We start from the raw sequence: 27,333 nt of genomic DNA, 5'->3' as shown, positions 1-27,333 counted from the left end.
CACAATCATTTCTTCCGTACTAAACAAAGTAATAAAAGCACTTTTCCAGCACGCAGATATGACTTACAGCAAGAAGGAACGCTTTCGGTAGAAGTAATCACAGACCACCGCTGTGGTCGAGGAGGGGACAATCATTTACTGTTAGCAGGGAGGAGGAGGAGGAGGAGGGGAGGAGGAGGGGGAGCATCAAAGAAGGCCTGGAGGAAGAGAGGGGGGGGTGCAGGGAAAGAAAAGAGAGGAAGCAAGTGGCTGATGAAAGAGTTTCTACAACTGAACCGTCCCCACCCTCTGCACCCCACCGCCCTGGCCTACTTTTCCCTCAGCTGACACACTCAGATGATTCAGCACTTCGCTCCGTCTACCCCCCCAGCTCCATGTTCATCCTCACGCTCCCAACCGTCCTCTCCTGCTCCCTCTTGGATTCCCTCTTTCGGTATGTCTCCAGCTTCTCTCTCTCTCCGCTTCCCATGTACATTTTTATTCAGATTGCTGTCAGTGTTTGACCCTCGGATGGCCTCAGAAGGGGGTTTTATGACCACTGGCTGCTTCAGGCTCAACACTTAAAGCATCATGTTTAGATTCAGGTAGGCGGATGAAAACCACAAAGTTTTACATCCACTGCTTGGGTCCAGTGTCGTGTCCCATCGCTCCTCCTTCCCTGCCCTCTTGTTTCTCACCCTCACAGATCTTTTCCCTGCTTCTGTCATCATCTGTGAATCAACTCTCCTGCTTTCTTTTCTGCATTCTTTCTCACTTTTTATCGCCCGCTTTTTGAGGCTCTTTCATGTCCTCCTTCAGTCCTGGACAGAAACACAGAGGGTCCTGTCTCTGACCCCTCTCACTCAGGATGAAAAGACTTCAGTGTTGGTGTGTGTGTGTGTGTGTGTGTGTGTGTGTGTCCGTCCAAAGGCATCATTACAGTGCTCTCACAGTAGAGGTAACGGACACCATGACACCATGAACCTGAGCTCTGTTTATTGTTTCTGTTGGACCATCACTGACAGGCCGGGGATGGATGACAGACGGCTTGTTGTAAAGGAATACAGCGAGTGTTTGGGAGATTAGTTCATGTTTAATGAGAAGCTGCAGAGTGTGAGTTAGGGGTGGGTGATATGACCTAAAATTTATATCACGGTATTTTTTTGCGAGTCGGCAACAGTACACAACTCATGTTTTGAATTTCGGTTTTACAGCAGCAGGTGAGCCGCGTGCGAAGGAGGCTCGTCGTCAAAGATGTTGCGTGTCAAAACGAACAAAACCGATAAATGACACGACAACTGCAAAGCTGCACTTTAAAGCTTTTGAATTAGTGGCATAAGAAGGTCAACATTTAACACGGACGTACAGGAACTCCTCTCTCTCTCTGTATGTTTCTCTGACGAGCATGTGTGGAGACGCTGCTCGCAACAGGTAGCCTCCTGCAGGGGCAGTATAAGGGGATGGTTTTTAGTAATCATTTAATCATAGATGAAGATCTCGGACAGATAAAATAAGAAACATGATGGAATTAGTCGACAAATATACTTGAGAGTCCCGACAAGTTAAGCCACTTTCCCACTGGTCAAAAAACCCGGTAACAGCCGGCTTTTTTGCTTAGTGGGAAAGGTTACAATCGGCATTCAGACCCGGGTCAAATGACTCTGCAGTAGACCCGGGTAATTATTGCCTCGGCTCCGATCGGCAATGATGGTAACACACTCCTAGCTCGACATGCTAATCTCCACCCACTTTCCGGCGCGATGCTATGACGCGCATTGACGTTCTGGCCGTTGAGGCGTAAATACAGAAGAACAACATACAACGGCGAATTTGTTTAGCGCAAGATGCAGCAACACTGGCAAGACAGCGAGGTGAGCGAGCTTCCTCTGATCCGAGGGGAATTTTGTTGTTCCCCCCTGTTTCCGGCGCGTGTGACATCAGACGGCGGTGACGCAGCAGAAAAGAGACAATCGGCATTTATTAACAGGTCTGAAAAAACCTGCGTCAACGCTCTAACTTTGGTTGGAAAGAGGTACAAGAGTCTATATGTGGGAAACACGGGAAAGCAAATCTCCCTTGTGTGCTTTAAAACCAAAACGTGTGTGTTTTATCGCAGTAATGAAGGTATTGCAAAATCCATGTCGTGTCAGAACGTGACACCAGTGATGGTATTGAAACCGGTGTACCGCCGCCCACCCCTCGTATGAGTGTATCGAGCTAGGGGTTGGGGTCAACCATCGTTATTGAAAACCATAGCTTAGCACATTCCCTGCATCTCCAGGTTCCTTACTCACAGTGTTCTGATTGTGAATTGTATGATCAGGGGTTAAAGACTAAAACACATTGCATTCTGGGAAATTGTAAAGGTTATCAGGCAATTAGTTGATATAACAAATACTTAAGAGCTGTGTGTATAATTTAAAAAATCTGTTCTAAGCAAATAAATTGCTTTGATTAACATCAGTTATATTATAGCCTCAACAAACTACGTCAACTAGTGATAAATGGAGCCGTGTTGTAACTCACATGCTCTGTACACCCTCCGGTAATGTATGTTTACGGCCGACAACGCTCAACAGGCGGGACACACGTACAGTCAGAAATGTTACTTCCTCTACTTCGCAGCTTCCTCCTGTATTAGCATTTTGTTGCACATAAATTAGCATGTCTGTGTCGAAGTTGCTCAGATTTTGCAGAGCCATAAACCTAAATTGAAGGATTTATTTTTGAGCCTGTAAATTGTCCAAAAAATGTGAGAATTTCCCATCACAATGAATTGAAGTTTGTTTGTCTTTAAATGTCCTCTCCAAGTATAACATTCAGAAAAACCTCAAGCACATTCCTACGTGAGGCTGTAACAAGGCCTTTTTGTCTGATAACGTAAACAATGAAATGATTATCAGACTTAAAGTCTCAGGTTGTGTAAAAATATAGCTCCTGGTGTCGAGCAGGAGCCAGTGATCCTCCCTCTTCTCTCCGCTGTCACTGAGCTGCAGCTGTGCAGGATCACTGCAGCTGAAAGCTCAAACACTTCAATCTACATCTCACCCCTGGGAAATGATTTCCACTTGGTGGATGAGATTCTGCACTGAGAGCACATTTGTCTTCCTTACCATTAAAGATTTTAAAACGGCAGTGTGAGATGCCGAAGTGTGTGTCTATCCTGAAAACTATGCGCGTGTGTGAGAGCAACAGGTAGAGAGGAAGAGGTGAGAGTTAACGCTTATCGTCATTTGAGCTCATTCAGATGTTTCACCAGCTCAGAAACCCACAGACTGAAGATAATTAGTTTGATCTTTGTTTTGTGTGCGTGCGCTCACTATTGCGTGTGTACTTGCATGTGTATTTTTGCGTGTGTGTGTGTGTGTGTGTGTGTGTGTGTGTGTGTTTGTAGGATGCAGATGGGGTTTTGGGAAGGAGGCCAGCAGACACAATTGCTCCATTGAGCCGTCTCACATCCCCAAAGACTCTCTCTCTCTCTCTCCCTCTTTCTCTTTCACTCACTCGCATAAACCCACACACACACACACACACACACACACACACACACACACACACACCCTAGTGAGACTTGTCACAGTTTGCTCAGTGCAGTCTGAATTCTCAACCGAGTGAAGTCAAAGGGGCTCGATCTTGTAGATTTTACTCCCCTCTTTTTTGTTGTCCCACCCTCTCTCTCTGTCTCTCTCTCTCTGTCTCTCTCTCTCTCTCTCTCTCTCTCTCTCTCTCTCTCTCTCTCTCTCTCCCTTCATTTCACAGTTACACACCCCCTAATGAGCCCCTGAAAGTGTTTGAAGCACAGTTAGTATTTTTCCCACAGCTGTACATCAGCAGGGTGTGTGTGTTTGTTTCTGTGTGTATGTGAGTATGAGAGAGTGTAACACACTTCTGATACTCCTGTGATGTTTGGATAACTTTCCCCCTCTGTCATGGCTTATTAAACATCAGAGACACACAGAGCGGTGGTTGACTGAACAACTCATAGCTACACTGCGTGTGTGTGTGTGTGTGTATTACAGTAGTGTTTCTCACACTCACTAGCACACCCCATTTGATTTTTTTTAAACATATTTTCTTGCGGTGCTCCGTATCCATGTAAATGCTGGGGAATTTGTGCCCTGCAGGAAAAAGCACAAAGTTAGGAAAGGATTCCAAACGAGCTTTAAAACTTGTTGGTGATTTGGTTGTTCAATATCAAAACTGTCTTTAAACAAACAAACTTGAACATGATTCCATTAATTACGACATTATTACATAAAATGTGGGTTATCAAAGTTATTGCACTTGTTATATTTTAATTACTTTATCAATTATTCATGACTAATATTTTTCATATTTAAAGCCCCTGTGAGGAGTTTTTCTCTGGTTATGAAACTGAAATTAATTCTGATTACTCTATATGACCTAAAAAGCAAACGAGACCATCAGCATCAAGACTCGTTATTTCTATATAGTTATTTTTAATGCCTGAAACTGCTGGTGGGGGGTAGGTGTCAGATGAAGCGATTAACTGCACGCTGCCTTTGTTTACATTTTCCAGGACAAAAATGTAAAGTGAATGAAACATATGACTGTTAGAGAAAGCAGGTGAGATTTTTTTATTAAAAACCAACACTTAAGCATGTACAGGACAAAACCAGCAAAGAGATGAGAGGTATGGCTTTGTCCACAGGGGGCGCCAGAATCAACACAAATCAAAGGTTCCTCACAGGAGCTTTAAATTAAAAGACAAATCTTCATCTACCTCCGTCAGTGCTCTAGAGATACTCATTCAAACTTTTGAGAAACACTGAAGCCCCTTTTACACTACCAGTTCATGCAGTTACGCCTCATCTTCTATGTAGAACGCACAGAGGCGTAATGGTGGAAAGCTCAGGTAGATCTGTCCTCTGACCCGTCCTCACTCACTCGTTTCCTTATTATTGTTTCTTTTTAATCGTACAGATTTCAGTATACTAAAGTAAACAGGCAGCCTTCTAAGTAACGCAGTGAATCTTGACAGCTTAATTACTGCTGACAATGACTGGTGTCACTACCATGCATTGTTTTGTTGTGTTGGAGTAGTTTACATTTGCATAAGCAGCAATGTGCCAGCTCTTCCCCCTGAGTGGAGCAGATTATAAAGAGACAGCTGATTTGTCTTTCTGCTAAAAGCTTCTTTGTGAATCATAAAACTGTCAGTAATCTTTAAAGAAACCACACATACATCAAGTTAAACGGGGACATCTGAGTCCACTGTGTTTTAATGACTCACTCGTTTTATGTGAGGAAACAAATTATAGTGTGAACATGTACAAACACAACCATGAAGGGAACGTGTGAGGCTGCATATGAGGTGTTTCTAGAGTTAGAGACACAAAAGCCATCATCCTGTGACTGGACTCATTGATGTGGTGTTATCACCTGCTGGACATTAGTGGAGAAATGTGTTTATAATGTCAGATTAAATATCTGGATTTAAATGCGGTAGTTTGACCTTTGTGATGTGGATTTTACCTCCCACACGCCGACGATTGCATCCTTTTGCTCTGCTATCTGATCTCTGTAGCCCTTTTCTAATTCTGCCCCTCTTGTGCTCTTGTACAGGGATGTTCTAGCTTGACTGTAATCATGTATAAAAAAACATTAGTTTTCCCTTCAGCAGTATTTTACAAGAGCAGTTAAATTAAATATTTCAGAGATGTAGCCTCAAATACAGTTCCTGAAAAGTGTTCCCAAACCCAAAGCATCATGGTCTCTTGACTTGAAGTACTGTCACCCAAAGGAGCATTAAGCAAGGTGTCAGTATGTGCAAGCTTGCAATACTGCAATACTGTACTATTCCAGGCTAATTTTCTTAATGTGTCGAGGGATTTTTGCTGCTGTATGGTGAGTAGGGAGGAGCAACATGGATGAAATAACCAAACCCAGATTCGACATTTTAAGACTGAAGAAGAAAAATGAGGAGATGGGAGGAGAAAGTGTGAGATGAGGCAGCGATCAGAGGAGGGAAGAGGAGATGGGAGGGGAAGTGAGATGAGATGCATTAAAATTAAATGAAGTTAGGAGAATTTGAAGCGGGGGGGAGTCCGCGGGTGAAGAGTTCAGTCGTATGTAATTGGACAGTTTTATTCCAAAGTTTGCAGCTGCAGAGGCAAAAAAAACAGTTAGTTACAGCAGATTGAACTTCAAAACTGTATTTCTGGAAAGCTCCGCTGGGAGGCAAAACAAAATGACCGCAAATGTCAAAACCCTCCGTCTGCATCCCCCCCACCCCCTTATCTAACTGCACCCCCTCCTGTGTGTAATGACATCCCAGTTATAGCTGTTTTTAGATGAGTGGCTCCCAGCAACAAGCTTCTTTCACGGCTTTCTCTGCTTTCATGTCGAACTTCTGCCTGAAGATAGTGTGCACGTGCACGCTTGTGTGTGTGTGTGTGTGTGTGTGTGTGTGTGTGTGTGTGTGTGTGTGTGTGTGTGTGTGTGTGTGTGTGTGTGTGTGGCCTGAGGACACAGAGCTGTGATTAAAAACGAGGGGGAAAATGTGACTTGTTCTAGATTCTTTGTTCTCCTGGATAAACAGCCCTCAGTGTAGAGCCGGAGAGGAGAGCATCGCTGCAGGGAGACTCAATCAGGGATGTGAACACTGTGACAATGTGAACTCCTGCAGTCTTGACGGAGATGTCGCATTTTTGTGCTAAATACCATGTCCCCAATTATATTTCCCTTCTACAATATTTGGGGTGAGGAGGTTAACATGGAGACAGAGATGATGGGCTGCAATGTGATTTTGTTTTCTTACTTGTCGGGTTCCTTGTTACAAACACAGTACTCATTGTTTCCACTGATTGGTCCTCTGACAGACGTTCACTCACATCCATACAGGCTCGTATGAGAACTTCAAAGTAAAGGAAAGTCCCTTGAGCGAGTTTGATTTTTTTTATACTGCTTTGCATGAACTGTGAAGATTAGACACATTAGGAGAAACTAATTTGAAAAGTGGTGTTTCTGTGGTCTTTACATTTTTTATAATCCTGTTTGATCTTCTTAAACGTCTCGTACTGTATTACTCTCTGTTCTGTTCTTGTGTTTTCAACCATGCTAGCAGTAAAGCTCTCGCAATGGAATATTAATACTTAGTGCTCCTTAACATTAATTAAAAAAGTATAGCATACCTAATTATTGATGAAATGTCTTTTAGTCTGAGCTGCACTTCAAGTTCAGTGATAAAATCATATCCTGACAAGCTAACACGCTAAACTAAGATGGTGAACATGATTAGCATTACAACTGATATACATCAGCATGTTAGAATTGTCATTGTATTAGCATGCTAAGGATAGCATTTAGCTAGTTTTGATTAACATCAGCATGTTAGAATTGTCATTGTATTAGCATGCTAAGGATAGCATTTAGCTAGTTTTGATTAATATTAGCATGTTACAATTGTCATTGTATTAGCATGCTAATGATGGCATTTAGCTAGTATTGACTAACATCAGCATTTTCAAAATGTCATTGTATTAGCATGCTATGGATAGCATTTAGCTAGTTTTGATTAACATCAGCATGTTACAACTGTCATTGTATTAGCATGCTAAGGATAGCATTTAGCTAGTTTTGATTAACATTAGCATGTTACAATTGTCATTATATTAGCATGCTATGGATAGCATTTAGCTAGTTTTAATTAACATCAGCATGTTACAATTGTCATTGTATTAACATGCTTAAAATAGCATTTAGCTAGTATTGACTAACATCAGCATTTTAGAAATGTCATTGTATTAGCATGCTAAGGATAGCATTTAGCTAGTTTATCCTCACAGAGCTGCTAGCATAGCATTTGGCTCTTTGGCTTTAGCAATAATGCAAATGTGTAACAACCAAATTCAGAGTGTGTATGATGAATTCCACCGCTCAGATTATATAAAGATAAATACATGTGAAACTGTTTTCAATGACTTCATTATGAAACACAAGTTAGTTCCTCCTCCTTTCTCTTCTTCTGTGGTAAATTGTTGGTTGACTCCAGTTTCTGTTCTTGTTTCTTGAAGCTTAGTAAACAATGTCAGTTCATTTCTAGGTCAGGTCTGGAGATATTAAAAGCAGCCTCACAGCCAGCTTCGGGTGAAGTCATTCCTCTGACATTTTTTATGTTTATCTGACCAGACAGGCAGGTTAACAAGACTTCCTCTCATTGAGACTAAAGGCATCAGTAACCTTTTATTTTGAAAAGCCTCTCTTGTCTATACAGGAAGAATGTGGATGGATTCCCTCTGTTTCAACCAGCACTGTATATGATCATCTATATGTGTCCGTGATATCGCTCTGAACCCCTGTGGAGACTCTTCTGTTCTCTCCTCGGGCAGGTCAAAGGTCAGACCCAGCACCTCATCTGGTGTGGAGCTCGATCCCGCGTCTTGCTTCAGGACACTTCAGCAGGACAGATGCTGGCTGTCACTTGAACCTTAGCCGTCCTCTTGAAGGACATTTCCTCTAATCACTAACAGCACACGCTGCTGCGTGTCGCCCTCTGGGTGAAATCTGAACCATGTGGCCTTTGTTACACAGAAAAACACTCCAGCAACACACTTTCTGTTCACTCAGAAGTGTGTCTCTTCTGATGTATTTTTATTCATGCTAGCGGCATGGCTGCAGGGATCAGGTAGTTTGTTCACCACGCTGGGTCAGACTCAAGCTTTGTTTCCACTGATGAACTTTCCCCAGGACGAGGAACCTTTGGAGGAAATCAGTTTGGGGGAACCTATTGGACTTGCTATAAAGTCCTTGCTCAGGGAGGGGAGTACTTTCCAAAAGTACAGGAACTTTTGGGCTAGCTTTGCAGCATTGAACATTTGTGTTAACATAAGTTCTTGCAGCATCTTGTTTTAACTTTGATGTCAGAAGCAGTCAGTTATTCATACTTCAGAGGACTAGTCTGCCTAGTCGTCACAGGTTTTTAGACTGCTGTGGAAACACAGGTAACAGTGGACAGGACCTTATGGTTTATGGGACTTAAAGTTCCAGGTATTTTAGGTGGAAATCCACATTTCATTATCTCAACAACTCTTTTATCTTCTAACTGTGATCTGTAGGGCACACCGATCAGTGGATCATTTTGACTGTCCAAAACGTTGGTTAATGACCAAATTACCTAGAAAACTAATGACATTCCCATTAGCCTTTGCTGTACTATGCTAAATAACATGATAAAATGATAAATGTAAACAGTTAACCTGTATACCTGTTTAGTATCATGATAGCATTCTGAACATGTTAGCATCCACACAGAAGCACCGCTGTGCTAAAGTAGAGCACAGCCTGTAGCCGTGTTAAATTAAGTCACTTATTAGATTATATTTAGCAAGAACCATTCACAACTCAGAGGCATTAGGCCTGTTTCTAATACAATTTCAGCCTTCTCTCTGTGTGCACAAGCAACACAATATATAACAGGATAATTAAAAAACAGAGTGAACAATTTAATTAATTAATTAATTAAGCTGGTTTTTCAGTAATGACAAAGATCAGCAGTGTATTGTAGCATTAGTGTGTTTCATTACCTCCTCTCTCTGCCGCTCTGATGCCTGATAGACTGAACTGCACTGCACTGATGACTCTTGGAGGGATTTTGTGAACTGCTTGTTGTTACCGAAACTTTAATCTGGAGTCCCACTGTGTTAGCAACCACTTTTGGCTTAAGTCTGAAGTTATTGCAGAGAAACAGTCCCGTGTTAACTTGAATTTTATCACAAGAGGAGCAAAGATGTTTTCACACACAGTTCAAATATATATGTGCGACTGGGCATGTTATTAATGTATGACTTCTATTTGTGTTCATGCATGAAGTTGAGAGAAATACACTGTGTTTGTGCGTGATCGCAAACTCTTGGCTCCTTTCGGAATCAATCTATCAGTGGATGTGATCAGATTACTCTGGATTATTCTCTGTCTGTGAGAGCATGACCAAGACCAGATCAAACCCACACACATCGACTCAAAGACAGATCACCAGATTGAGACACTAATGCATTCAAGCTCACAAACCCCCACATAAACAAACATGAGCTGTTAAGACACTCTCACGCATGCTTGGTCTGTTGGGGGCTTTAAGTCTATCCCATTATCAGGGAAGCAGGTGTAAGAGCTCTATTGTACATCCTTCTGTTGAGGAGAAAGGATTATTAGGACTGGTAATTGCTTGTAAAAAATGCTATCTGACTAATGAATTGACTAAAAATGGAGGAAAGCGACCAAAGATTTAAATTTGTAATGTATTCTGCAGAGCCATGCATGCACTCAGTATAATCGCTGTAAATGGAAGATAGAGATTGCTTTGTTTTGAGGTTTGCATCGTGCACATTAAGGCTCCAATTTTCACTTTTTTTTCCCACATTAGATGGAAATTAAATATCTAAATTAGTTAAGTGTTGTTTCTCACCATCACTGCGTTGTAGCATGACACAAAACATCTTAAATAGTCCTTCTTTTCTTAAAACTAATTTGCTCTGTGTGCAGTTAGCTGCTTCATTCTGCCCTGCATAAACCAACAACACAGCACAGAGATAAACACGCACCGCGGGGACACCAACACCCATGAGAGTTGTTAGGTGGCTCAAACCAGGAAAACAAACCGACTGCCACAGGAGAAATATCCTGAAAAGGCAGATGAAACATGTCTGAAAGATCGCAAAACAAAACATAAAGGAGCTGTAGCTTGCAGATATTTAAAACCTGCGTTACCTCCATTTTTATAAAGAACAACAAAAGGCATGTTAAGTGTTTTATAATGTAAAACATAGTTATTTTTTGGTTTCACATGGTGACAGACACAAATCAAATGTCCTCCCCTGAATGAGCTGCGTGTGTGTTTGTGTTTTGGTATTTTTACATTTTTGCATCTATGTGTCATGACCATCTGTCAGACGACAGACTTAAAAATCTGTAGTCAAAGTGACACTGCAGAGGAGAGAAGATGAGGTGAGAGACAGACAGACAGGGGGGGAGATAGTAGAGAGATTTAAACAGGGAGAAAGATGCAGGCAGGGAGAGGATTAAGAGGGAGAACATGTCAAAATATGGGACATTTCCCCAGAGCCCAGAAGACGAGGTACTTTTATTTTGAAAGGATTTCACCCTCTCCTTACAAACTCATGCTGTGCAGTCAAACTCTCATTCAAACTCACAGAACATTAATTTAATTTCTAGTGGTAATCTCAAATAGTGTATAATTGTACACAAGACATTTCCTTGTGCGCTGAAGTGTGTGCTGTCCCTCTTAATGTGTGAGCAGAGTTTGAATCAATCATATCTCTGTGTGGAGGAGAGGCCGATTCAGACTGCCGGGGCCATTTTCACTAAGAGGTTTTTTTTAAGCCATTCATGTGAGTCTTAAAAATAGCTCTGCAACATCTGCTCTCCACTTACCCTTTAAATCATGTTGCAATCAGTGGAAAGTCATATTTATAGCAATCACTTGCTGATAAATCATGTGAAATGGTCCTTAAGCACTGCATTGTTCTCGTTGTCTCCTAATGCGTTCTGTCTGGGAGCGATATGTGATGGACTGCGATTCCCATAAATCATGGGGCTTTTTTCTTTTTTTAAGGAAGCACAGATGCAGCTGGAGCGTTGTACTTTGTCTTGCATTACTTCTCTCCAGCTCACTCTTTCTTCTGTCGCCTCTTTCTCCTTTACTGTCTGCTCGTTATTGAAAAGGAAAACGATGGATTTCTAAAAACAAGCAATCGTGGAACCTTGAACAGCAGTCATAAAATCAATAGTTGGCATTTATAAGCACAGCAGGTTCTGTTTACAGCTCCGACTCTACAGGTCGGGGTTATAAAAGCATACAAAGCTGAGGGACGTGAAGCAGGTTTTTCTTCCCACATAGAATATGAACGTTGTTTAAAACACATCAATGTGAAGTTCTGTGCAGTCAAGAAGAAGGCAGAAGAGAGGCATCGCTTTATTTTGAAATTTTCTCAACACATTCAGCGGTAGATGTTCAGCAGGCTGTGCTTGTGTTTTTTATTGTCTGTTGCTTGTTCAGCCAGCTGACTGTCAATGAAACAGTCTTCCTATAAACTGATTGCACATTGAAAACAGCTGCTCAAACCATCATATCCATCAGAGGCTTTTGGTCGACTGGCAGCACGTTGCAGTTAAACAGAGCTGCTGCTACGGACGTACAGTTAGGTTGTTGAAATGAAGGTAAATGAAAATAGCATTTGACATAATGTGATAATAGTTTGTCTAAGACTTTACTTCTCAATTTAAAGGGTAACTAATAATGCCAATTACGGCTGTGTTACATTAACATGTGCCAGCTACAGGGTTGCAAAAACAGCTCTTTAAAGTGATAATCTCGAAGATCTCAGTTTCGTTTTCTTTGGCGACACCTTTGGTGATGATCAGTAATTTCTGGAGCACACTTCCCAGACATCCAGACAGTGTTGCATGTGTGACGTCCACGGTTGGCTCTGGTTGTAACTCTTGATTTACCTCGCTGATGGTCGCTTTCCTCTTTAGACTGTTTGCTTCATCTGAGCGTCGAATTTGTTTCTTTTTCTTTGGATTTTCACTTATTGTTGAAGTTGTATCTGTAGTCATCGATCTTTTCTTTGTTTGCTCAGCCATAGTAGATTACTGTTTACTCGCAACACTTGCAGAGACCAGAAAAGCAGCCGCTTAGCTCCGCCTACCCTCTCTGGCAGACCAACCACTGCTGGCTGATGGAAAACGCGTCACTAACTGGGAGCCGCTTGTGATTTTTTTTGTGAAAGTCGCCACAGACACCCAGTCTGTGATAATACTATATACTGCAAATGCAAAGGCTTTCATCAGTGGGCCATAGGCTCAGTCACCATTGTGTTACCTCATTGGGCGATAGATAGTGATTTAACTGACATTTATTTACATGAAAATCTTTGAGATTATTACTCAAATCATAGAAGACGTTTTGACCTGTCAGAGGAGGAAAAACACTGCTGTAAATTCACCAGTGGCTGAATTCCATTTAGGTGCTTCAGTTTTTGCATCCTGGTTTGTTTGCTCACTGTCACACCCTCATGAGTTATTGGGACTCTTGTTGTGAGTTATATTAGTGCTTCACAGCTCTGAGACACTTAGAAATACACGAAAAGTGTGCAGGAAGTGATGTCACACTTGTTCCACAGAGTTAGCAGCTGGACTGTAAATTTTATACGGCTTTGGGCTTGTTGAAAAGTCAAATGATGAAAGTATGAATTTTTTAACGCAGACTGTTCTCCTGTCTGGGCTGCAGGCCTCGTAAAGTGCTGCAGACGTGTGTGTGTGTATGTGTGTGTGTGTGTGTGTGTGTGTGCACAGCCTTTTAGGAATAATAAGTCACATTTTACGGTTAAAATGTCCACATATGACAAGAAATATGTTTGATATGTTTTCAAACAATGATCACTGTCATTTTTTGAAGGTAATACTCATTTTATTTGGTTGCCTGTCTGTCAGAGAAACATTACGACTACAGGGGACTTTTTACCTGAGCTAACCTTTCTTTCAGCTTCCTAATAATAATGAAATAAAGTGTAAACTTTGTTATGTTACCTAACAATAGATGTTGTTTCATGCAATGGTGGTTGTTTAATATAAAGACAACTAACCCCAAGATCCCGCGCGACTTCACCATGTCATCAAACGATGATCGATTGAAAGACCCCATGGGGCTGATGTGTCTCAGGTAGGATGTCCTGACCATCCTCGACATCTCTGTATCGTATCTCAGATCTACTTTGCACATTTGTTGTTGCACATGATCACAGATGAATTCATAGGTCTCCTCCCCTGAGACGCAGGGTTTCCACAACATGTTTTCTAGATGTCCCTGATCTGTGGACCTCGAGGCGGCCAGGCGTGTGAAGAGAAGCTGAGTATTTGCTTGCGTTGGTGAAGCTCAGAGGAGACAGAGGGCATGATGGATATGATCAACAGAAATACACACGTTAGATGACTTCATTAGGTGTCTGTTGACGCTAAAGAGTCTCATTATTAAGTTAAGAAATGTCATAGAGGGAAACAGGTTCCTCCTGTTTTTAAACTTTAATGATCAGCCTTAAAAGTGGAAGAAAAAAACCCATATAGAGCGATCTTAAAATATCAAAGACAAAACAGCACAAGAAAACTAAAGTGAGATGCCAATTTGAAGCCTATTTTACCTGAAAATGTGTCGTGCCTTCTCCCTCTGATCGTGTCACACAGTATTTCTGCAGGGAGCTCACTGCCAGCCTTGTTTTCATCCTACACTGAGCATTACAGCCTGACTGTGCACACACTGGGCTGTTGTGAACACTTATAGAAATTGATTTTCTATAGGACTTTTTATAGTAGTTGTTGTGGGTGTCTGACAGTCTAATCTTCTTTCAGCGTCTGTAAAACGTGTATAGTTTAAGCCCAGATTGACGCAGCGTCCCCAGCAGATGAAAGGAGAAGCTGGCACAGAGTGAAATGATGCTGAGAGTCACACAAAACAACAGCAGGTATTTTGCAACCACAAATGCAAAGGGCCTGAAAAGCATAAAACATTGAAAAACAGTGTGAAAAATCTCCTTTCATGTCTCCTCTCAGGTGTAGAAATAAACAGTTAAATACTGTTTGTTGTGGTCTGAAACGTCACACAGCCGCCGGCCGTCCCGAGGCGATAAAGAAAACAGATCAATAAAGCATTTTGGAGAGGCTGGAGGTGAAAGAGAGCCGCAGAGCAATAAGACAGCAGGACGACAGTTTTCTAAATTCAAGGGTGAAGGCCTGGACAGGGAATGAAAGGTTGCTAATTGCTGTGCCTGCTGGTGTATTGATCCGGTGGGTTTTAATGGCAACAGAGATGGACACAAGGAGGAGAAGGAGCCCTCTGTCGGTCTGAGTAAATGGTGAGGGCATTATGATGACTGTTTCTCAAAGCTCTGAGTAGGTCAGCAAGGATGGAAGAATGAATGAAAACGAACATGTTCAGCTGCTTTTTATGAATGGAAATAGCCGGTCAGTCGGATTGTAAGGCTGTGGATGCCTAAATAAGTGCATGAGTGGACTGATGATTGAAAAGAGTCTATGGACTGAACATGTATTAAGTGATTTGCTGGATGGCCACTTTGTAGTTCGGCCTAAAGAATCATATTTGCTGGACATCCTGTTGTGTTTTCCTGCTCCGCCCAGTCGTGACAGATGGCTGTTCACCATGAGTCTGGTTCTGCTCGAGGTCTCTGACTGTTAAAAGGAAGTTTATCAAAGCCACTGTTGCAAAGTGCCTGCTCATGGTGGATTCATGTCGGGTCTCTCTAAATAATAGAACAAAGAGGACGGTCTAGACCTGCTCTCTTTGTAAAGTGTCGAAATAACTTTTATGGTTTTGGTGCTAGAAAATTAAAAATTGATTGAGTGACTGACTAAATGGACTGCTTAGTTAATTTGTTAAGTTAAAACACTTTAATACACGGTTTAAATGTGATGTCCTGAATTGTATTGTACAAGATTGTGTAGTTCAGTACATCACCACCTTTCATGTGATATTGCTTTTATACAACAGTTATACAAGCAGCAAAAAGTAGTTTTAAGTAATAATTAACAACCGATTATTATTTGCTCCACCAACTCAACTAGTTCCACAACTAAACTGAAACTGGACTGTTGTCGCCAAGCAACCCAAACATTCTCCTGCGCTCTTTGTCTCCAGGTTACCACAGATTTTATCATCTACATTTATTTGTTTGTTTTAATTTATCATCAACCAGTGAAATAAGAGTCTGCTGTGTGATTCAGAGGTACCAGCTTGATCAACGTAGACATACACAGTCTGCTGTAATGTTATTTAACAGTATTCAGAACACTGAATAGTCCCATCGATGTTGTTCTGTATATCGGCACTCATTAAATGCCTCTTATCCAATCAGATGACTTGTCGGGAACTAACTGTTTAAAACAGTTTTTAAAAGATGAGAACTCAAACATTTGTTTTGTCTTTTGTGGAATTAAATGCAGATGCGGATTAAGCTGTACTCACCGTGTCCGATTCAATACCTTCATATTTTGTGTCCATGCATTGCTCATATTAAAAACACAAACTCCCCATCTGCCTTAAAAATGTGAGTTAATGGAAATTAGGTTGAATGCAGTTCAAAGTTGTTTTATGGGTCATATAATTATTGATCTGATATTTGAGATGAGTCATTCATTAAACGTAAAATGTTAAGGTAAACAACTGTTCTTCATTTGCTGTCGCTGCTGTTGGAGCCGTTTTGTACCACAGTTATTCCACTGACAACAGGCCAAGATGTCTCATGTGACCTTGTTCATAATTATTGTTAATAAGCGTAAGGCCGTAGGGACTGAATTCAATACTCAACTTTATTGCAGTTGTTTTTCATTATTACAAAAAGAAACAACCAGTACTTCTCTTAAAGAGACAGAGCACATTTCAAACTACGAGCAACAGTTTAAGTCAAATTAGTTTAAGTTACATCCAACAGAAATACTTGTGTCTCGACTTCGAGACAATCCTATTTGACAACCTAAATACACTGATTAGTATCCCCAGTCTTGTTTAAGGTAGCTAATCTCCTGTTTGCTTGTTGTCAGATTAAACTGTGCGTCCCTGCTAATGTCTGTGTGTGTGTGTGACGAGTCTGACTGTTTGTTTTGTTTGTTTCAGGATGATTGGGGCTCCAGCGACTTGTCCAGGAGGGCCAAAGCTCACAGTTCTGACGACAAGTCTCACAGTGTGGAGACCCTGCCCCCAGGTAGGAAACTTCACTTACCATCATGCACTGCAGCCACACTGTGTCTAAATGACATGACTTTATGATGATGCCAGGAACGGATAAAAACTTGATAGTTACATTTAATGAAAGAGGAAGAGGTAATGTGTTTTGCATCTTAAAGAACCCTTTGAAATAGATCTCTTCATATTCAGAGCCAGCATGTTTGACAGGATCTCCCTCAGGATCCAGAGAAAGTTCAGTATCTCACTGTCTCAGGACAAATATGTCCCAGCTGTAAAGCATGTGCCTAACAGACACCGAACACCACAGTCATGTTTCCAGAAAGTTCTCCACATCATGTTCCCACAACCAAAACCATTTCCCTTCAGAAATGTGGTAACACGGTGGCTTAGCTGTTGAGTTTTATTACCAGCTGAACATGAACAACCTCAGCCTCTTTAACCTTCCTGTTTAAAAACAACCACAGAGGAAGAGGAGACAATTCAGCCCAGCCAGCAAACTGATGCACATTTCAAATGCTGGAGCTGCAAGATTATCCAAAATAATTCAAGGATCCGTTTTAATCGCGCCGCAAACCCAGCTATGCGTCTCCACCCAGACTCTGAGAGACAATGTTTCCAGCAGTGTTGGAGCAGCAGCAGGCGCATCAGAGCGATTTCTCATTCAGCTCTCATCCTCAGCCCCTCCCCTCACAGAGCTGTGACCCGCCAGAGCTGAACACACACTCTCTTATCTGATCCGCAAGTGGGAATGCAATCCAATTTGAATTTTTGAAGTGGGGGCATTTCAACTTCAGGGTGACTTTACACGATAGCAAAGATGGCAGCGTATCACAACATCACCCACAAACGAGAACACACAAGAGGAGGAGAAGGAAGGCGAGAGGTAGGGATACAACAGGAACAGGGGAGAAGGAGAGTGTGAGAGTAAGGACTGACGAGAGACCGGAGATAATGAAGAGGACTTCATGAAGAATGTGTGAGCTCAGGTTGTTTAGATGTTGTCTCTCTAAAACATGAAGGAGCACTCAGTAAACTTTATTATAGTGAATATTTCAGGAAGTGTTTTTGTCTGAGTGCTTTCTTTCCGAAGGTTTTTTTTTTAGTTTGTTGTCCTTTTTATTCCGGGAAGTTGACTGAACATGTTTTCCCCTGTAGAAAAAGATACTGCGTGTTAGGATAACACATATGATTCATGTTGATACCACAGATAAACAGACCAATCCCTATACATCTCTAAAACCCTTCTAGTCAAAATCACAGGGAAATCTGTTTACAGGGCCAAATATTTGTAAATTAAAATATGTGTATTTGGCGCCAGCTTATCAGAAATCGTATAGCACCAGTCAGGACGACGATTTATTGCTGTATCGATATTTTGTCCCACCCCGAGTATTTTTTTGGCCTTTGCCTTTTTTGACAGTGCAATGAGTGCAATGTGGGGAAGAAGAGAGAGTGGGGATGACATGCATCAAAGGGCCGAGGTCAGAGTTGAACCAGCAGCCGATGCGGCGAGGACTTTGCCTCTGTATATGGAAGGCCTGCTCGACTAAGCTAAACCACCACCCCTGTTTTTATTGTTTTATAATAAATACCGTAAATTATGGAATATAAATTGCACCGGAGTAAAAGACATGTATCCCAAAGGGAAAAGGTTTTCTATCACTATCTATTAATAAAAACGTATATACAAGTTATTTCAACACTATGTCATCTTTATTTGAAACTGATTCAAAACCAACATATTATAGATGACCATCTGTTTTTCCATGTTGGGTTTGCAATCCTGTGAGCTACCGGTGCAGTAGTTGAGTTCAGCCTACGGTAACGCTGATTGTTGTGAGGGTGGTGGCTGCACCGGCAATCATCACAGTGCATGTCCACGACGAAGCTTTAGCTAGAATCGTCTGGATAACGTAACGCACTAAAATACCTCTCTCTGCATTTTATACTGGTATAATGGTTGCACCGGTATATAGGAAGCAGCCCACTTTTTAGATGGAAAAAAAAAGGACTGTTTAATATGTTTACAGAATACACAAAAGAAAAGGAATCAAATTCTTAAATTAGAGACACTGGCAGCAGAGAAGGTAAGATTAGAAGATTTATCAGCTTTCAGACTACTTGCTGATTCTTAATTAGTCGATACTAATCAATTACTTAGCAATCAGCTGTTAGCGTGTTAAGATTGTTTAGTCAGAGTTTTATTTCAATTTAAATTCATCCACCTAAAGTCTGCAACACCTGAAAGTCCTGTTTTTGCTGACCTGCAGTGATGTAGAAGCGTGCTCCAGGACTCTGTGACATCACTGTCAGGCGTGGCTACATGAGCAGAAAAACACACTTCATTGCAAAATAACGATCCAAATAAAGCCTCAAGAGTAACTCAACTCTAGGTTAAAAAAGCATCATTGATCAAATAAGACGAGTGTGTGTTCGGAGCGTTGGCGTTCTCTGAGCTGGTAGGTGGAGGGTTCATGGTTCAGCACAGATTAAGGGAGCAGCTCTGAGTGTGAGTCCTGCCTGCCAGTTATCATCAGTTGGAACCCTGACAGCGTCGAGGGATTTCCAGAAGCTGTTGCAACAAACAAAAACAAGCAGTCAGCAGCTGTGGGTGTAAACCGCTCGGTGACGTGAGGTCGGGGCAGAGTGAATCCTGTGCAGACCAACAGACCATCAGCTGGGTGTAGATGACTGTACCTGCTGAATGAGTCCAAGAGCAGGTTGGAAAAGTGTCAGCTGGATGAGCTGAGACAGTGAGACAGTGAGACAGTGAGACGGTGGACGGTTAATCTGCTCTGAGGGAACACAAAGAAACAGGATTGAGAGACGAAGATTACCGAAGCCCGAGCTTAAGACTTTCAAAGCAGGAAGTTGAGACTTTCGTTTAACTTCACCACATTAATTACTCACTGACACTAAACAGAGATATCAGCAAGGACATCACACACACTGACACTCAGCAGCGTCTCAGAGGTGCTGTTTTACAGTCGCAGCCAGATCATTGAGAGCTTTAGCTAATTAGCATGCCAGACACTTTCACATGCTGTCAGGGCACACACATGAACACAAACGCTGGCTCCTTCCTCCTCTCCAGGCTCTCTCTCTCTCTGCCTGCCTGCCTGTCTGTCTGTCTGTCTGTCTGTCTCTCTCTCTCTGTCTGTCATGCACACTCCCATCCATACTGAGAGATAGTGTAATCTCACGCTGCCATATGCTTAACACAGGTCATTAGCATAGCAGCTGCACCAGGCTAATTAGTGGCATTATTATTCGCGTGTGTCTGTGTCTCAGTAGTCAGCGATAAACTGTGAAATGAAACATGACAACTTTCTCTGTTTAGTGCGCAATGATCTCAATAATCTGGTCGGACAGACACAATGTACTCTGTGTGTGTGTGTGTGTGTGTGTGTGTGCGTGTAGGTTTGATATCATTAATATTCAGACTCATGTTTTAGGCTGCAGCAAATAGCTAAATTTAGTATGATTGTTCCTTTCTTACTCGGTGCAGTGAATAATAAATGCTCCTTTGTGTTTTCTAGTTTAGCTAAAGTATTCTCACCCTGTCCCCTTTATTCTGCTCTGCATATTTTCTAATATATATACAGCAGCATAAATCTCATGTCAGCTTTCCTCCGTGCCGTGTTGCCGCCTTGTCAAGCAGCAGCTTGAAGCGGCGAGCTTTCCTTCCTGTCAGTCGTGAAGGATTCTTGCATCAGCCAGGCTGCTGCCTTCGTTTCACATTCCCACTGATGATTAATCCCATTCACTCCTGAGACACATTTTCAGCCTTTGTCAAGGTTTAAACTTTATCTTTTTTGGCAGCTTTTATTTTTGGATATGCCCCGTGTTTATTTAACACATATTTCGGCAGCATTGGGAATATGTTATTAAAACTTGGACCCACAACTTTATTCTACCGTGGTTTAGTGTTTCTTTTTAATAAAGTGATAATCTGTCGATAAAATGTCTGTTAAGTCTCTTTCTATCGCTGAATGAGCTAACACAATGGTGAATGAGCCTATGGCCCACTGATGTTGGTAACGTGTTTTCCATCACCCAGCAGTGGTTGGTCTGCCAGAGAGGGTAGGCGGAGCTAAGCGGCTGCTTTTCCGGTCTCTGCAAGTGTTGCGGGTAAACAGTTATCTACTATGTCTGAACAAACAAAGAAAAGATCGATGACTACAGATACAACTTATATTTTATCAAATAAGTGAAATTCGAAAGAAAAAGAAACAAATTTGACGCTCAGATGAAGGCAAACTGTCTAAAAAGGAAAGCGACCATCAGCGAGGAAAATCAAGCCAACCATGGACGTCACCCATGCAACACTCTCTGGATATCTGGGAAGTGTGCTCCTGCAATTATCGTTTATCACCATAGGTGCCGCCAAAGAGAACGAAACTAAGATCTTTGAGATTACCACTTTAAAGTTGGAACATTTTTTAATCTCTTTCAATCTTCGTCCATATTAGAGCTTTTCACATTTAACAAAACAAAATATATAAATTAACCTGTAAACATGGTTCAGCAGCGTGTTCTTGTTCACCCAATCTCTTAGAGAAATACATGGATTTTATTTTAACATTTTCAAGCCGCTCCCTCCATATTTCCACCTACCACTTCAGTTACAATTCTTCTATTAATGTTTATATGTGTGTGCGTGTGTGTGTGTGTGCAGGTAAGGTACGCTGGCAGGATTTCGACCAGGACCTGTACGTTGGAGCCACCGTGGTCCGGCCGGGTCAGGATCCGTACGCCAGAAACAAATTCAACCAGGTGGAGAGCGACAAACTCCGTATGGACAGAGCTGTGCCTGATACAAGACATGACCAGTATGTATCTCTGCTGTAACACAGAGCGTCTACATTATAAACAAACACACAAAATACAGTATGATGTGACTGTTATCGCTACGTGTGTAATTGCCGGTGTCGTTTGTGTACATGCCTTCCTTTCTGCTGCCTGTCTGTTTGACTAATTGGTACAAGGTCGATAAGATCTGTTGGAAACTCCCTCTATTGTAGTCTATCAGATGAAAACAGGAAGTGGCAGCACTGTCTGCTCCATTCATAACACAAAGCTCTGCTAATGGCTGCTGATTGTTCTGCCTGTTAAATAGACAAGGAGACTAAAATAACTCATGGCACCGTATCTGTAAGATCCTCTTATTAGAATAATATTATGATTAAGTGAGCTTGATACTGAGTAATTAATCTACAGGATGTGGGTCAGACACCAAAAATAAGCTGGGCAGTGTTTCAGAATAAAAGCCTGCAACTAAACATTCATGGAAAGGGACCGGACCTGATGTGTGAGTTGGATGTTGAACTATTATAGTTACTTTTTACTGAGGTCTCCAAGTGAGAGATTGATGTCTCACCTGCTGAGAACCTGTTCTCAGATAACATATTTAACATATTTCCTCGCTCTAGTGGTCTTTTGTTTCCTGGCTGTGCCTCAGCCAGACAGACGAGAACATTATGCAGCTGTCTGATCTAAAAGATCATTTTGAGGGTGTTTGAAGTCATCTTTTACATTCATCTCACCTTGTAATCGTTGGGAAATACGTAGTAATCACTTGAGTGTTTAAACAGAAGGGTTAATAACAGTGTCACCGCTGTTCCTGCCTTCCAGTAAATTGTAATTAATTATTGAAGTGATAATGAGCTTGATTTTGTAGTCATCTTAACAAACACAACCGACCTCATGCTGGAACAAGTGCGGAGTAGTACAGACCTGTTGTTTTAGTCTTGTGCTGATATTCTGCCTTTTTTCATAAGGACAAAAACAAACACATTTGACCTGAAGTCTTGGTCTTGATGTAAGTATGATGGAACCAATGACTGTATATACAGATAGACTATGCGTCTCTATCTGCTCCCATTGTATGAAATTGAAGCCAAAATAGCCCCCATGATGGGCGCTGCCATTTTGTGCTGCTGACGTCATTTGGAGCCAGAGCTGCTCAGTAGAGATCGGCGGGCGAAGCCGCTGTAGCCACTTCCACTAACCAAACACACACTTAACTTACCTAAATAGAAACATCAAGGATCCCGCAAATCAACATGTTTAACAGCAGAACAGCTTCTTGTGTTGGTCTGAGGTTAACGTTCACAGATATGTAAACGACTGTAGTGATTGTTTTAGTTACGTCTCCTCTCAGCGTTCCTCCTCTACTCTGTTAATCCAGAACAGATTGGCCGCAGGAGCCGGATTTATCAACAGAGCTGTCAATCATCCTTTTTACATCAAATAACTAATTAAAACTAAACTTGTCAGAAAAATGAAGACTTGGACGTAAATCAGCATGATAAGAACTAACTATAATGACAGAAACCATGTTTGAGAAAAATGTATTAGACTTGTATTTTGATTTTATAGTTTGAATCATGTCCCATCTGTTAACATGGAGGAGGCGGGCTTTATGACCTATACTGCAGCCAGTCAGCAGGGGGCGACAGATTTTTTTGGCTTCAATTTTGGGGAGCTGTCATGTCGTCCATCTTTTAAACAGTCCAGTTGTTAAGATTTTTGGGAATGAACCTTGTCCAACCAGAGCTGAACACATGTCCTTTAATTCATTGTTAATAATGAAATCTTACTTACAAATGCCTCCTTCATGACCTGGTAGCAAGAACTAATCAGTTTTTCCAGTTAAAGGAAATTGGTAAATCTGCCTTGGATCATTCCTCAGAGCAAACCAGACAGAAAAAAGTGTGAGAAGGCCCCTGTGATTTTTAGTGTAGCTTGTAAACTCAAGACACAAAGGCGGGGAAAACACCTCCATCTTTTAACACTACATCGTAGTATGTCAGTAAAGCTGCTTTCCCACTGGTCAAAAAAAAATAAGCGGGTCTTCCCAGGTCTGAAAAACCTGCTTCAACACTCTAAATTTAGGTGGGAAAGGGGAATAAGTGGTGTCAACCCTGCAGTATCTGTGGGGTCCAAAGACTATTTTATAAAGGTGGCAGCAGTTTGGCCTCACTGATATATTGACATAACTTAGACAGCTCGGGCCATTAGTCTACTAAAAGAGCAGGGATGTGTCTTCCATTGATCTCATAGTGATGCGTCATTTGCACAGCAGGCAGCCGCACTGATTGTGAAGGTTGTCCAGAAAAATAAGAGTCTGGATGGATTTTTTCAGGCAAGGGGGCGCCTCATCAGAGCTTTCAACACAGGATCAAAAGAATTTCTATAGCTTTAAAACAAACACACGCACACACACACACATACACACACACACACACACACACACACACACACACACACACACACACACATCAAATAAAGTTTGAAGTGAGTACAAGAAATCTAAAAGATGTTGATTAAAGTTTGAAGCAGCTGCATATTGACTGTTTCCAGGTGACGCTGCTCTGACAGACATGCTACACGACAGCTTAAATCACACACGCACACACACAAACACACAGTTCAATGACTGTGTGTGCTGTACATTCAATATGTGACATACTTCTTAAATGGTTTGTCCTGTACATCCGGTCTGTGTTTAACCTTCTTACATTAGGAAACATTTTTGTTGGCAGGAAGAGTCATAAATTATAGGTGTAAGTTAATTCCTTGAACACACACCACACAGATAAGTACATACAGTGTGTCTGAATGTATGTACAAAGGGTGTATAGTGAGTTCTGTTGCGTGATAACGGTCTCAGACTGCGGTAGTTAACATGTATATGCACAACGCTTCACATGCAACAGAGACAACTCCACGTCATCTTCTAAAGATGATGTCAAACCACCTCCAAATAAGACACTCGCTGAAGAGCACTACTGTACCCAACCATTACTAATCACCTCTCTCTCCTTCGGTCTGACTCTGCAAAACTCTGTTCTCTGGTTCATAAAAGTATCCTCAATCCAGTCAATCACTTTTATTTTTACATAAACCACTGAGCTAACCAGCTTATCTGATACAGTGCAAGCCGTGCCTAGAAACACAGCTGTTTTATGCTCCAAAATACTTAGTGCTGAAGTAAAGGGCCGTCTGAAATCAGGGTGAAGCTGTGAAAATGATCAAAATGTAGCTTGCAATTAGATCGATACTGATTTAAGTTTTTGGTTTGGACTTTTTAAAGTGGTTAAAACACTTAGCTTCTCTGTCAGTACTCCAGCCAGCTTTTCCAAACAGAGGCCGTGCTGACCGGCATCTACTATATGTAATACACTGACTATTGATAAGTGCCTCATACAACCCCTCTTAACAACATGAACTATCCTGAAGGACAAAGGTGTGAAAGAGGCTTTTTCATAGTAGCAACTTCCTCATTTTGTCCTCCTCATCCTCTCCTTGGTTCCTTTGCTCATGTCGTGTTCCTCACTTTATCTCAGAGTTACATTTGGACAATCGCTGTTGGACACACACACACACACATTTGTTTGTATTTTGCCATGTGGTTTGCATTGCACATTCAGCTGTACGCTCACGTGTGCATTTGTACACATGAAGGCATTTATATCCTGTGTTTTTTTCCTGTTTGTCTATCATTCTTTTTGTGTGTTTAGTTGCAGACATAAACAGTGGCAGTCAGAGCTGCCGGCCTCCAGCGTCGTCATCACCTTCCATAATGAAGCTCGCTCTGCTCTGCTGAGGACTGTGGTCAGGTAGGTGAATGGTGTGTGTGTTGTACACTTCAATAACCTTTCTATTTTGATTTGTTGGCTGAAATTCTATTTTAAAAATACTTTTAATCCTCCTATAAATTTCCCCCTTTTTCTCTGTTTAGTGTGCTGAAGAAAAGTCCTGCACATTTGGTTAAAGAGATCATTCTGGTGGACGACTACAGTGATAACCGTGAGTGTAGAAGAATGAGATTAGTGTGTAAATGCATGAAATTGGTGTAATATCTCAGTGTAACCTGGTTTGTGTGTGTTTCAGCGGAGGACGGGGCGCTGCTGGGGAAGATTGAAAAAGTGCGTGTGTTGAGAAACGACCGCAGAGAAGGTAATTTTAAAGAGATGGAAAGAGCGTTATTGTAGCCCAAAAGAACAAGAACAATGTTTTTTCATTTTAATCTGTTTAGAAGCTAAAATCTGTCTTTTTGTACTTCCTTCAGGGCTGATGCGTTCGAGGGTTCGAGGTGCGGACGCCGCTACAGCACCAGTCCTTACCTTCTTAGACTCTCACTGTGAATGTAACGACCACTGGCTGGAGCCTCTACTGGAGAGGGTGGCTGAGGTAAACACACACACCTTTATCCATTAATAAAGCATATTATCATCATTATTCACTCTTCCTCATACACATGCCAAAAGGTTAAAAGATGAACAAGTTCAACCAGAAAAACTGTCAACACATCCTGTCGAGCAGCTTGAGGAAGTTCTTACCAGGGTATATTTTGACATAAAGAACGAGTTTATTACTTTATTTCTTATTTTAAAAAAGAAAATTTAAGAGATATAGCTAATTCCATCTGCCATTCCTGTTCAAGTACACACAACTAAATACAACATATGCAACATGTATCACTAAATTAATTGCAGAATATTCAGTTTGACATGTTTGGTATCGTCAGTCTCCCTAAGCAGAGTTTCTGCTCTAAATGGGTGAAAAAACGAACAACCTAACCCCATTTAAACTGTTATGTATAAATGGATATAAACCCAGCTATCAAATGCTCCAGGAAGAGCCACTCACACAATGGACACATTGTTTTAAAGATGAGCTGTATCACAGTGATCAAAGCTGCTTCACAGCAGTCATAATGTTATTCATATCTCCAGGGGGATTTTCTCCTTCTTCTTTCACACAGAGGTCAAAGGTAAGCCACAAAGCAGCCATCCTGAAGCTGGTAGTCAATCACTAACTCATAAACATTCATGTGACAAACACAACACGTCCTCGGTAACAAAGGGATGTTTCGACCCTTCAGTATAAATCATATTTTCATAGCGGCAGAATTTAAATTGTCTTTTTCTGATCCGACAGGATGAAAAAAATATTTATATTCAAATGAAACTCTGAGGTTCAGGTCAGAAATAATAAAAGAAAGTGATTCAGTGGATCAGACGCTGCTTTAATGCAGTATTTAACTTCAACAAGAGAGAAGGCAAACAGTCTGTAACTGTCTCTGAAGCTGGGAATAAAACCTCCCTGTCATTGTCCAAAGAGAGACAGTTTTCCATCCCGGACACTGAGTGTATTTGATATTAAGAGACAGGCTCTCACAGGTTTATGTTCCCTTAAATTCTACCCACAGCGAGCTGTAAAAGAGGAATCTCTTCTCAAACATAAACTGAGCTCCATTACAGATTAAAAGTGTGTTGATATTTGCTCCAAAGTTTTTACTGTCGACTTGTGAAGAAAGTCTTTGATTAAACGTGGTGTCAGTCTGAAGTGGGGCAGTGTTTGTAAAATGGAGGTCGTTCTTTAAATATTTATCTGATAAGTTCTGATTTTGCATTTGATCCTCCCAAATGCTGCATTTTGTCATTCCCAAGTTTATCGTTGCCTGGAGCCAAATGTGAAACATTTTGCTGTCACAGTAATTGACTTTGCGTTTCTTCGCTTCAGAACACCCCTAAATAATAAATCACTCAATCCAAAACAGAAAGAAGGAGAAATGCAATCTGTGTGGGTGAAACCTCGTGTGTCATATCAGA

The 27,333-nt window shown here is 41.5% G+C and overlaps 1 protein-coding gene across 1 annotated transcript in view; it reads left to right on the top strand.

The window, feature by feature from the left end:
- The window catches only part of galnt2 (UDP-N-acetyl-alpha-D-galactosamine:polypeptide N-acetylgalactosaminyltransferase 2), a 61,176-nt gene that overhangs the window by 19,063 nt on the left and 14,780 nt on the right, over positions 1-27,333 (top strand). Inside the window, 6 exon segments of the mRNA XM_069657988.1 lie at positions 16,640-16,727; positions 21,390-21,543; positions 25,237-25,335; positions 25,458-25,525; positions 25,610-25,675; positions 25,788-25,909. Coding sequence (XP_069514089.1) covers positions 16,640-16,727; positions 21,390-21,543; positions 25,237-25,335; positions 25,458-25,525; positions 25,610-25,675; positions 25,788-25,909 — 597 coding nt within the window.

This window comes from Semicossyphus pulcher, unplaced genomic scaffold (assembly GCF_022749685.1).
Source record: "Semicossyphus pulcher isolate SPU_LCO1_2020_fin unplaced genomic scaffold, fSemPul1.0.p SCAF_1, whole genome shotgun sequence".
Classification (NCBI taxonomy): Eukaryota; Metazoa; Chordata; class Actinopteri; order Labriformes; family Labridae; genus Semicossyphus; species Semicossyphus pulcher.
The sequence above is the reverse complement of the archived record's forward strand: the minus strand, read 5'-3'. Positions and strand labels throughout refer to the sequence as shown.